The 13,552-nt window shown below is 33.0% G+C and overlaps 1 protein-coding gene across 1 annotated transcript in view; it reads left to right on the plus strand.

Annotated features, from left to right (window-relative positions):
- The window catches only part of LOC103586801 (follistatin-related protein 5), a gene marked incomplete at its 5' end in the record, with an annotated part of 98,894 nt that overhangs the window by 22,968 nt on the left and 62,374 nt on the right, over positions 1 to 13,552 (plus strand). Inside the window, 2 exons of the mRNA XM_008568133.1 lie at positions 2,372 to 2,479; positions 6,645 to 6,769. Of these exons, the coding sequence (XP_008566355.1) occupies positions 2,372 to 2,479; positions 6,645 to 6,769 (233 nt within the window). The remainder of the gene's footprint in view (positions 1 to 2,371; positions 2,480 to 6,644; positions 6,770 to 13,552) is intronic.

The following is a 13,552-nucleotide window of genomic DNA, read 5'->3' on the forward strand; positions in this document are numbered from 1 at the left end:
CCTGATGATTTCCATTCCTTTGGGTATACACTTAGAAGTGGGATTGCTCGATTGTATGGAAGTTCTATCTGTAGTTGTTTGAGAAACCTCCACACTGTTTTCCATAGTGGCTGTACTAATTTACAGTCCCACCAACAGTGTAGGAGTGTTCCCTTCCCTCCACACCCTTGCCAGCATTTGTTAGTCTCTGTCTTTTTGATTATAGCCAGTCTACATAGGGTGAGGTTATATCTCAATATGGTTTTAATTTGCATTTCCCTGATGACTAGTGATGGTGAGCATTTTTTCATGTACATGTTGGCCATTTGTATGTCTTCCTTTAAAATCATCTTTAACATTTTAAGGATTTAAAAATTATTCCATTTTAAGGTGCATGCAAAATAGGCTGGCTATTATAATCACACATAGATGAAGTTTAACATATACAGGGGGAAATACAGAAAATCAAAGGAATCTCATTGCCTTGTCATTAGTGTAGTGATTAATGACGGCTCTTTTGCTATATTTACATTGAAATTATTGATTAGTGTATGAAGAAATTTAAGTGAAACCTTTGTCCTTAATTCTTAAGAAATAAACTATTTAATTAACTAAGTAACACAAAGTCTAGGTATAGTTTTTTCTAGGTTTCTGCAGCAACTGAAGGTTATTATTGAGAATTCAGTGTCCTTTTATTTTTCTCTTCTTGCATCCTCAAAATGTTGGCTTTTCTTTGTATGCTTACAGTTTCAAGGCCTTGGAAATTTGAGGCTTAATATCCGCCAGTGACAGCATCACAGCAGGAAGAAAGAGAAAGTGTCATGGAAAGAATTCTCCTTTTAATATATCTGTTGATGAAATACAATATCATTCTCAGAAACCATGCATCATAATAATGTTTACAGTGCAGAAACTAAAATATACCATGTGACCACTCCTAGCTTCTGAAGTGTCTGGGAACCTCAGTATCCATCAAAGGGGAATGGGATTAGTCATTGGTTGCCTTACATCTCTGGTGCTTTCCAAGTGGGCTACTTGGTCTGTGAATATTGCTACCCGTCTAATCCCAAAACAATATGATAGCTCTGTTAGCCAGGAACACTGGCTAACAGAGGACACTGAAGCCAAAGGGGTAAGGACCCTGAAACAAAATTGTTTAAATGAGTCTTTTCAAAAATCCAATAATTATTTCAGTAATTCAAGCATATTGGAAATTTTAAATAGGTAATTTTAGAAGAGATGCATTAGTAAAACTAAATTGCCAACATTTAAATTAAAATATGAATTTTATATGTCAACCCATAACTGTAGTTTACCTTTTACTAACACACTAAGAAAAGCATTACATTATGAATTAGTACTTGAGAAATTCTCTAAGGATGTTTAACAGAGTTTTGGGAAGAAATCTTTTAATATTAGATAAAGGCTGTTTTATGTTTAAAAAGTTAGAAAATGTATGTAACTACCGAATACAGGAAATTACTTTTAAATGGTGTTAACTTTTAATATAAATAGCTTGTAATTAAGGTGAGTAAAATGATTTCCTGACATCAACTTGTTTTCTGAGATTTGTATATTAAGTAAATGCTAAATATTATAAACATTAGCAGAAAGATACCAAGCATGGTGTCAAAAAAAAAAAATTGAATGTTTTGATTTTTGTTTGTAACCTTCTGTGGTTTTAGATTTCTCATTAAGGAAACTAAATTAGGTAATCAGTTACTAGAGTTAAAACCATATATCAGATTTTTGGCATTTTAACACTGTAGATGGTTAAATCCCATAACCAGCATTTGGATGGAAAAACCTAATAGTATAAACATTTCTTTTTTTCATTCAAAACTCAATTAAAATGAACATATTAATCTTTTTTTATCTTGAGTTTCTAAATGACTTCCCCTTACTCATAATTTGCACATGTAATAAATGACCATAAGACTATATAAAATTGTCAAATAATCAACAAAAATATGTTTGAGAAAAATATGATATTTCAAAATTAGTAAGATAAGGGCTTAGAAAATTAGATAATTGACAAAATAAATTTTTTTTTTTTCTTTTTGTCTTTATTACTGACCGGTAACGGGATCGCAACCCTCGGTGTTGCGCCCGTACCGGGGACCGGCAACGGGATCGCAACCCTTGGTGCTGTTCCCGCACCGCGCTCAGCCAGTGAGCGGGAACCGGTCTCCACATGGGATCCGAACCCTCGGGTGGGAGCGCCGCCACACTCCCAAGCGGCACACTCTCCAGTGCGCCACCGGGCCGGCCCTAGCAAAATAAATTTTTAATTTTACATCTAAATTCTCGAGTTCTTCCATAATTCCTGGGCTAGTTTTAAACTAACATTTTAATCTGAAAATATTTTTTCTTCTACTCTTATTTATTACAGGCAGTGAGCACAGATCCTGTCCCAGTTAAATTACACTATGACAAATCACATGATCAAGTTTGGGTGCTAAGCTGGGGCACCATGGAGAAGACTTCACCAACACTACAAGTAAGCACTCAGGATATTTGAGAAAATAATGTTCTTTGAAACCTTTAGATATCTCACTGGATATTAATAACCATTGAACATCGATATTCTTCTATCTGAGGATTTTGTTTGTTTGTTTTGTTTTTATTGGTTATGAATACTCATGGGGTACAAATCACAGCTAGATACCAAAGAAAAAGGAACAAAAAAAGTTGATAATCAAGTCCTTTTTTGGACTGGGAAAATTCATATTTATTAAAGGTCATATCTGTATGCTGAAAGAATAACCTGTGGTGACAAAGCCAATACAATTAAGAAAAAAAGTCATAATTTACCTTTCAACAATTTCAGTGGTGCATGTGAGATAGAGACCAAGAGAATTAGACAGCAAAAACCTCAAAGCAGAAAAAAGCTTCTGTTTTTTCCAGACAGGTAGCATTTTATTATCTGAGCAAAGGCTCTCATCCTCATTGGGGAATATGTGATATTATTCTTGTGGAATTTGCTTCTGCTTTGAAGTTGTTTATGTGAGAACTTCACAGATACAGGGGAAAAACACATTTTGACCATGGCCTTTTGGCACAGTCTTCCGATTTTTGAAGTTACAAGTTTAAGAGGAAACAGAAAGGGAGTGGGTAGGAATGTGTGGCTATGGGAAGAAGTTCTATATTATTTCTCAAACTTCTTTGTGATTATGCTACTTCCTAGACTATACCTCTCTTTACAAGGCCTTAAATAATTAACCTTTCACCATTTTTCAAAAAAAGTCTGTTGAATGCAATTGTCTTATTTTTAATCAGTTGTCACTACCAATACTTTAATGTTTCTGAGGTATTTTCAGTATTTCAGTATTTAACTTACAAATGACAGGTCTATTGAAATGAAATATTTTAAGGTATCTATCTGAATGAGGGTTCATCTTATTTTCATTAGAAATGTGTTATTTGAAACATCAAAAATGTAGTATTTCAGTTATGTATTGTTGCAAGTCAATTTACCCCAAAACTTGAAGTCTTAAACAAAATTAACAAATATCTTATCATTCATAGTTCTGTGAGTTGGATGTTTGTGCCCATGTGATCCAGGAGCACAGTCACCTGATAACTGGACTCCAGTCATCTAATAATTTGGCTGGAGTTGGAGGGTCCAAAATGGCCTCACCCTCATGTCTGTCATGTGGTAGTGTTGCTCAGCTGGGTGCCTTGTGTCCTTGCATGTGACTGCTCACCCTTGAGCCTGGCATCTTCACAGCATATTGGTTTCAGTTACAAAACCAGTTAAGATCTAGAATCCAGAATCCACATAAAGTCACTTCTGCTACATCCTATTGATCAAATCAAGCTGGACTGTCTGCCCAAAATCAAGAGGATGGAATGATAGAGCCGATCTTTTTATAGGCAAAGGACAATCTTCACAGTGAACAATTGTTAGAATGATCTATCTCAATAGGGTCATAATGGAGTTTAGTTCTTTGAGGTTTTGTATTTAGTATAATCTTGACAAGATGAATAAAATAGGTCAGTATATATGATTTTTTAATAAAAATTATATATCTTATAAATTATTTTAATACTATTACCTTTACGGTAAACATAGTTTAAAAAGCTGAAAACTACTTTTTCTTTCTTTTTTTGAAAAATAAAGCTGCATATATTTTCAATATATAGTACTCTTCAGCAGTGATCCCTTTCCCTCCCCTTTGGTTCTTGCTACTTGGAGAGATTAACAACTTTCCCAGTGTTGCAGTATCTCCACAAAGTAACTTAGACAAATTCCTCTGCAATTGTACAGAAAAAAAAGGCTTTATTGAAGTGTTAAGAAACTTCCCATACATTACCCAGCCATGTAAAAATGAGTTCATTAGTTTTCTTTGAACACAATAAAAAATATTTTATGCTAATAGAATATGATAGTTTTTTTAAAATTTTGCTCAGTGAGAGTGAAAGGTAAGTGTTATACCCAAAAATATAAAACAGCTTGTAGGAATTAATAAGTACTCTTAAAATAGTACATATAAGAAGAGTTACTTACATAAGGTTTCTCTGTGTATGTACATATATATGAAGATGTAAAAGAGAGGTAGATGATAGTCAGACAGACTGACAGAAAGCACAGTCTCTGGATTAGAGGATAGACTATTTCTTATTCACGGAGCATGTTAGTGTGCATTCCCTGGCCCTTATCAACACTGGGAGATGTGGTGAGAGACTAATGTTACCCTGCACATCCAGCACAATTGCACTATAGGAAGACCCTAGAATTATGTGTTCTAAGGGTTTTTTTAGGCTTCTGGCCTAGCAGCCCATCTCCTTTTCTGGAGAGATAAAGATTATCACTCTGGTATGCAGGGATATCTCCTTGAAGGAGAGGGGTAGATCCGTACTCTGGAATGTCATTAATTGGCTCAAAAGAGATAATTTTCTAAACCTCTCAGGAGCAATACACCATCACTAGTCTTCAAGGCATTTTTGCTATGCCATCATCCTTTAATCAAGTTTGCCAGTGCCCTTTGCTCAGAAAGACCTGACTCTGCAGAAATGTCAAAATATCGTGGATAATTGTCTCTCAACATGATTTTCAGGAAACATGCACAAAGAAAATGGGATTTAAGATATGTTTGAAAAGGGGAACAAGTATTTCTTTGGAGAAATTGAACTCACAAAACCAAACATATGGGCAAGCTCTCACTTTGCTACAGAAATTTGGTGCCATAATGTTAAAAGATTAGATTGGAAAGACAGAGTGACACTAGTTTGTGAAGTCTAGAAAGTAACTTTTTTGCCCTAATGCAATATATCTTTGGTTCTTCCCTCCTCTGGACACATGCTGGACCCCTGTTGGTTGGGTGAGGGCCAGGTGACGAGTTCTGACAAATTACTTGTATTATAAGAGGAAACACTCAAATTTGGGATGCGGGGTGAAACAGTGAAAATAGCAGATAGCCTGCCAAGCCTTCTGGGCAAGTAACACATGAAACAAAATATTTAATTTCTTAGCCACTGAGACTTTAAGGTTTATTTTCTGTTTTGTATTTTAACAGTAACATAACAGCCTATCCTATTAGAACAATTTTTCAGTGAACAATGGCAATTTCTAATGGGACTCAATGAAAGTACATTCATTTGAATAAAGAAAAAAATGCCCTTTCAGAAAACAAACAAGCAACAAATAAAAATGCCTCTTATTTCTGTCATAAAAACCAAAGAAAAATATTCAGTTTTGAGGGAGGATTTGCATTTAACTTAAGAGACTCAATCAATAGTTTAAGAAGTTAATTTGGCGGCCATATGGAGGAAGTATTTAGAAAAGGAAAAATTGAAGGCAGAAAAGAAAGCCCTTTAAAGGGTAGCACAAAATAATTGCTGTGCAGCAGGGACAAGGAAGATAAATATGGAGCTATAAGAAATATAAAGGAAGAACTGAATAGATTTTGGTACTTAATGAGAAAGGAGGAATGAAAGAGTTTAAACGTCATAATCTTTCCTTTAATGAACTATAAAAGTTTAAAAGCCATTTAAGGATGAAAGAAGAAAACTTTTGGATTAAAACTTACTTAAATCACTTATTTTCAATGTACAGGAAGAAAAGTTTTTAAAATATGTTTTATGTATTCTAAGATTTTTGAAATTTATAATGTTTTATACAACTTACTTGGGAATTTTTAGACCTGTGTTGCCAGCTATGTTATATGGAAGGGATTTTGACCTAATATTTCATTTACATTACCTGTATGTTTGCTTTTATTTTTCTCATTATAGGAAGTTTACCATTTTTATAATGTAAACGTTGCTTATGTGTGTATTTGCTTAATATTGTAAGACAAAATTATTCAAGACAAATACTTTTTTTAATTTTTCTATAGAAACAGAAGTTGAAAATAAATTACAATTACAGAATTGCAATTTACTTACCTAATAATATACTAATTTTAAGGAGGTCAATAAAGAATCTATGAATTCAACTGTCAGAAATAGCTTTGTTTCACTCTAAATAAAATTTAAGCTCGTTTTCTTAAATGACTGCGTGACTGAGGTGTATACACCCTGTGTTCTGCTTAGGTAATAACTCTGGCCGAATCTATGAATTCAACTGTCAGAAATAGCTTTGTTTCACTCTAAATAAAATTTAAGCTCGTACTCTTAAATGACTGCGTGACTGAGGTGTATACACCCTGTGTTCTGCTTAGGTAATAACTCTGGCCAGTGGGAATGTGCCTCACCACACGATCCACACCCAGCCAGTGGGAAAGCAATTCGACAGAGTGGATGATTTTTTCATTCCCACCACAACGCTCATTATCACCCATATGAGGTAAGTGCTAAGTTGAGTGATCAGCTTTTTTAGACTTCTCTCTAATTTTAATAGAAAGGCACATGAGCTCATAAAAAAAAGTATAAAACAAATACATACATACAATTGCATATGATTTAGCGTTGCCACATCTCATTGATGAGCCTTTCTTTATTAGCATTACTGATATATTTCCCATAATATGTTTTTAATGCCTGAGAGAAGTAAATTTATAAAGATGTAGTTGTATTTTTTTAATCAGTTTAACAGTTAATATTCTTCCAAATTATCATTAGGGTTCTTCTTACTAGGCTCTTGAAAAATGCTGGCATTTCCTGGAAATACAAATAATTTAAATGATAGAGTCACTTTTTAAATTGAGAAAATTTTCTTTTGCTCTTGTCATCATAAAAGTCCTGTAGCCATAGAAATTTATTCAATATATTTTTATAACACTCTTGTACCATTTTTGCTCTTATTGAAATTAATATAAAATTGTATTGGGAAGTACAGTAAGTTGAAATGAAATGTTTGAAGTCTGCACTTTGAGAAAACATGTTGGTGTTTTCTCTCTCTCCGTGTACTTTCTAGAGGTGAAAAAATGAACATTAGCTTCCAGTAATATCACTCCAAAGCTTCGTAGAAGCAATTTATATGCTTAAAGGAGGATTTTGGTATATCTGTTTTTCAGTACTATGTTTCTTGATAATTTTTTGAAACAATTTAAAAATATTTGTTTACCAATATTAAAAATGAATCTCAGCCAAGCACATATTTTTCCTTTTTCTCAAGTGAATTCTGATGTGTGGAACTACTCCAGTTATGTTATATGAGCCATTATTTTATTCTTATGTATATTTGTTTTCCTTGCATTAAATTGGAAATTATATTATCTAGAATTTGGAGTTATAAGAATTCTGGATGAGTGAAAAATTTAATTTTGCAAAACTAAAAAAGGGGGATTAATAAGTCAGAATTATAATTCATAGTCACAGATAGAATAAATTATTTATTGCACAGCCAAATATGTTTTCAAAGAGTGATGTATTTGCCAAGCAATGGACCATTGTTTTCAGAATGCCTATCATGTACTCAACTATAAAGTCATTAAAAACATAATTTGCTGTCACAATTATTACACATTTTTATGGAAAATAAGTAGTACTTATTGAACTATACAATATTTGAAAAATATTTACATCAAAGCAATAATTTTTAGGTTCTGACTGCTAGCACTGTGATAGCTTAAAGACTGAAAAAATCAGTGTTGAGCTGAAATAGTACCACTTGAGATGGTATCTACGGAATGAAAGTTTTTATATTTAATGGATGAGGATAAAATTTTACTTAATTGGCATTGAGTGTTATTTTCAAATTGTTGGTAAGTTATTAGTAGCCAATAATTAAATATGTAACAGTTGCTTCTATTTATCCCATTTGCAAATTTCCTATTACTGAATTTAATATACTATTATCAACTTTGCTTTTTTTTTTTAAATGTATTATTAGTACAATTTCTTGGGGCAGAGTTCTAGTGTCTCTGAAACTACTAGGCTTAATACTGTATAGGTTGAGAGTATCTTTCCTCCTACAACTCGTAAATTGTATCATTGTGTTGAAATAGCTACCAAGGCGAGAGTATAGACTTTTGCTGCATGCAGTTAAGTGTTATGTGTAATCTGTGTTCATATATACAATTTATATATTGCCAGAATGTAGCATCTCTTTAGGCTCTAAATGGTTAGTACATATCTGGAGTTGGGGGTAATAATAATTAGAAAAACATCCAAATAATGTGAACAAATATAAGGTACCATTTTATTTCAGTTTTTTCTATGTATTATGAAATAGTCTAAAAAGTAAGGTTGAGGATATTTTTTTAACATTTTTATACCTTTTAGGGATGTGTAGTAGAATGCATGGGTGGTTTGCCAGTACTTTGTTTAATTAGTAAGAATAATTTAGTAAGAATGAATAAAATAAATTACAGCAATTCTGCCTGTGTATAGAATCCCATAGTAATGAATATGAATGATTATCTGATTTCTTATTGCAGTTCAAAGTAATTACTCTTATTATGACAGTGGATGGTAAGAGTAAAAATTGACATGCATTTCCAAAAATGAATTCTGAAGTATGTAATGTATTTTTGAAATAATGAGAATTTATTCTACTTCAGGGACACCTGAGTGATAGATATGGTCTTTTCTCCTACCAATTTCATGTAATATATTTTTAACCAATTTTGATATGTGTTTAAATATGTGTGGCTGAGGTCAAATATTTATGAATTGTGTTTTTCAGAATTTGACACTACTTTCTGACTGTTGTGCTTGTAGATAGTTCCATTCCAGGCAAAGGGTCTGACATATAATGTGTGTTTAATTAATATTAGTTTTCTTCCTCTGACCCTACATCACATTAATCTGCTTTTCTCTCAGATTGCTACATCCTCCTTTCAAATAATTTTTATCTCCAATGTCTGAAAAGCCCTTGGACAAGTGTCAGGATTTATGTGCTTAATGCCTAAAAACCAGTAGGCACTTAAAATCACATTTCTCATAGGAATGGAAATAAGGAAGAAAGTGCCACACTATATCCTAAACCAGATTATATAGTACTGAGGAAAGAACTATATTTCCTATGTGCTTGATTTCTCTTCATCTAACAAATTACCAACATGCAGCAAGTGCTGCATCTAGAGCACATGAATTGTGTGGAATCAGTAAACAGCACTAATAAGAATATAGATCTGTCAGAAAAATCTACGCCCGAATGTCCCAGTAACACCATTTGCCATTGGCTATAGTGAGTTTAGCCAACTTCATTTTTTTTAAGGATTGAAATGAAATAATGTTTAAGTATTAAATTGCTCAGTAACAGTTGTCCAGATTGTTCATAACCTACACTGGGACCCTGGCTCCCTTGTGATTAGTCACAATTTTGCTAAATGTTTCTGTTTTCCCTGCCTGATTTCTTCTCATTTTTCCTCCAGTTTTTTTGTTTGTGTATATTTTTTTTCCTGTGCCTATAATTCTCAGGTTTCTTTAATCTGTCTGTAGGGTAAATAAGGACTGAGGAATTTAAGAATACCAAAATGGGTATGGTAATTTTCTTGACAGTGGCAATCGCTTCACTATGTATATGTATATCAAGATAAGTACGTCAAAACCTCATGTTGTATACCCTAAGTATATATAATAAAAAAAGAACACCCAAATAACTTTACAAATCTACATTAAAAGATAAATTTATAGTTTAAAAACATCAATTTTCACAAAATTTGGGAAGTTCACTTTTTAAGAGTACTTAAAATTCTCAGTACTTTAAAAATTCTTGAATACGTAATTTAGTATCATTTTGAATCACCTTAGGAATTTGAATTTCGGTGAACTCACTTTTATGTTCAAAATATCTGAGAATGAGGGCCTGGAACCACCCACTCAATTCAGTTCTTCAACTGAATCCTATCCCATCCCTGAGTGATAATTTGCACAGTCATTCCTGTTTAATACCATGGAGTAAGGGCTTATTAGTAAAACTATCCCTTTTTGGTTTTATTTCAAACTTTCTTCTCAATAGAAATCAGAAGATTATGTGAACCTTAGACTGAGAATAATGCCACACTACATTTGATCTTAATCAAAATAATCTTTCGGTTACTGAGCTCTGGACACTAGACCAAGCTTGACACTTGTCTTTTTCTTTCCTGAAGAAGTTTAATGAAAGGAAACTCCAGGAAGATGAGAGAGGATGTACGTCTCCCAGATCGTTCCAGCTACCTATTGAGCTTCTGAAAGGGACTGACTAAATACTTACTGACCAAAAGAAAGTTTATTTTTAAAAGGTTAATAAAACTCTATCATGCATATTTTCAATACACCAGAGTATGAGTTAGTTAATTCCCCCTCACCAATTGTTGAGGAAAAACTTAAATAAATAGAAATTTAGTTAATAACAGAGATGCTTTCCTAATGTTTATTAAAAACATTCTGGTTTAGACCACTCTAAAATTTTATGCCTTTTTGTTTTTAAGTAAGAATTTTTTTAAATATTTTATGTTCTGTTAATTTAAACAAAAAGAGTAGAATTTAATATTTAATAAATGATGTATTTTTTACATTAGTACTTCATTCTACATTTCAGTTAACTGGCAATGTGTATTAACCAGGCAATCATTTTCAGACTTGTAGTTAGTAAAGAATTTTCTTTAAAAACCTTAAAGTCAGGCAAAAAATTAATAAATTATGAATCATACATAGTTGTACAGTTGAAGAGTTTATGCAGTGCAAAAGAAGTATATTTTACAATGACATGAGAAATATAAATTTATTGTATGAAGAATTTCAACTTAGATTTTTATCTCCTACAAGTAAAAATCGATAGGTAAAATTAAAAGAGAGACTTAAAAATGAAGATGCGTGTAATTCTCATAAGAATTAATTAGGTCTATTTAACATAATAAATATTGAAATAATAACTCATTATCATTTTAATCAAAAGTTCTCTATAAATATAAAACAAAATGTTTCATTATTTCCTTCTAATTTGTATCCAAAGAACTAAGTTATTATACAACCCCATTGTCAAATTAAATTGAAATTACAGTATCATTATATGTAAATAGATATATTTGAATAATATTGTAATTCTATGATTCTTACTGTTTTTATGATATGCCTAATGCATGGGGAATTTAATGATTTTTCTAATCAATCTTCTGAAGTTAGCCAAGTAAATAGAAAGTAATTTAAAAAATAAGCTTTATTATTTTTCAGAAACATTCTTACAATGCCTGTGTTAAACCTCAAAGCAACTAAATCTCATAATGCATGGACATTTACATAATTGATTGTTTTATTTTGGTACCGTTCTGAAGAGAGAAAAATGTTAATGTTGATTTTTAAATGGTGTGGTATGTGTAAACATTGCAGCTTGCTGTGCAGGTGTTACTAGAATTTGCATACAAGAAATGAAAAACATTAGGTTTGGCAGTGACATGTCACGTTATTATATTTTCTTTTAATTCTGTGTAATGATTAGAGGGAGAATTGATGAAATAAAAGCAGCAGCAACTAAGCAGGTGGCAGACATCAAGTTGTGAGAGATGAAATTTTTCCATGGGACGGCCTTCAAAAAATCTTCAATAATTCTTCCTGGGAATGATTTCTTTTTGGTAATAGGGGAAGAAAGTGAGAATTCATGGAGGCCAATGCAGTGCAGAGCAGGGGAATGTGATAAAGCTTAGTGCAGGATTCCAGGAAGGCCAGAATGTGTAATCTACAACAAATGCAAGAATTGGCAAAAGTCTTTTTTGGAGTTTTTGACTTGTTATGAATAAACATGTTGGAAAGAGGATAACAGCAAGATGTTTTCACCTAGATTGCAAACGAACAGTTAACTTTTGGGTTATTTGCTGTTATAAGCAGAAATTGTTTAAAAGTTTCACTGACTAAAATAATACCTTTGATACAATTTAAAACAGGTGCCTTTTGATGAAGAAAGATGTATTTACAGCCTATCCTTTGAAGCACCTACAAATCATGCCCTTTCCATCTCTTCACCTATCTCTCTCCCAATTAGAGTTCAAGTATAGACAAATTTAATGCCATCTAGCTGAAGCATGCTGATGTCAACTGGCACAGACGACATTTGTAGTAAATACAAGAAGGAAACGATTTTTGATTTATGTATCTATTCCAGGACTAGTTCTGTAAATAGTAAGGGAAGGCAGCAATTCAGATGATGCTATTTGAGATACCTTTTACCCTTGGGCTCCCTGCCCCCCTGCCCCCCTTAATTTGATTGTTTTGCATAGAATTTCAAACCACTTGTCCCATTTCTTTGGTTAAACTTCTATAGAAATCGATATTAAAAATGGTCCTATTTCTTGAGAGAAAAATGGAACAGTTAGGAAATTGATATCTTTATTACTGTCATTTTTAGTTGATTATGTAGTGTCTTAATGTTTGTACTTAAGGGGGGTGAGTATGTGTGCACTTTTACATGTGCATGTGCATATATGTTTATTTCAATCAGTGATTACATGATAAACAATAAGAGGAAGAGAATATTTCTGTAAATCACAGTGGCAGGGAGACCTTGAAAGCAACAGGCATGTTACATAATAGCCTGAAGTGCTAGTTCTCACACTTTCTCCTCCTCTGGACATTAGTTGCTAAATGAAATAAGCAAACAAATAAACAACTAATGTTCAAAAAGTTTCCTTGTAACACTCCTCCGTTCCCCACCATGTACCCCCAAATGGTGTTGTTATTGAAGGATTATTTTAGATTGGGTAATTCAGGTATTTCATGGAAAGTGAACCTCAGAGTTACTCTTCACTTTGGGTAGGCTGGAAAGTACAAGGTTAGCTGGAAGACACTCCTTTAGAATTCTTGAAAGCCAAGTGAGTGCTGAGAGTATGAGTGTTTGCATCGAAATGGGGTAGTAAAGGCCTGAGGATTTATTTCAGATCAGTCCTGAAGACACTCCTTTAGAATTCTTGAAAGCCAAGTGAGTGCTGAGAGTATGAGTGTTTGCATCCAAATGGGGTAGTAAAGGCCTGAGGATTTATTTCAATCCCCGCACGGTCAATGGCTCTGGCTCCACTGCAAGGGATGCAGTAGACTGAAATAATAGGTAGCGGACACCTCTCTGGCAGTCTCAAGAGGTCTACAGCACTCCTGTTCTGTTATAAATTACAGCAAAGAAATGATTAAGAAGGGATTGGGTTTGATATATGTTTCCTTAAAGCTCCTCCAAGAGAAAAATAAACATTCTGTGAAAGTGAAAGTTAAAGTA

Source organism: Galeopterus variegatus, unplaced genomic scaffold (assembly GCF_000696425.1).
Source record: "Galeopterus variegatus unplaced genomic scaffold, G_variegatus-3.0.2 Scaffold378, whole genome shotgun sequence".
NCBI classification, from domain to species: domain Eukaryota; kingdom Metazoa; phylum Chordata; class Mammalia; order Dermoptera; family Cynocephalidae; genus Galeopterus; species Galeopterus variegatus.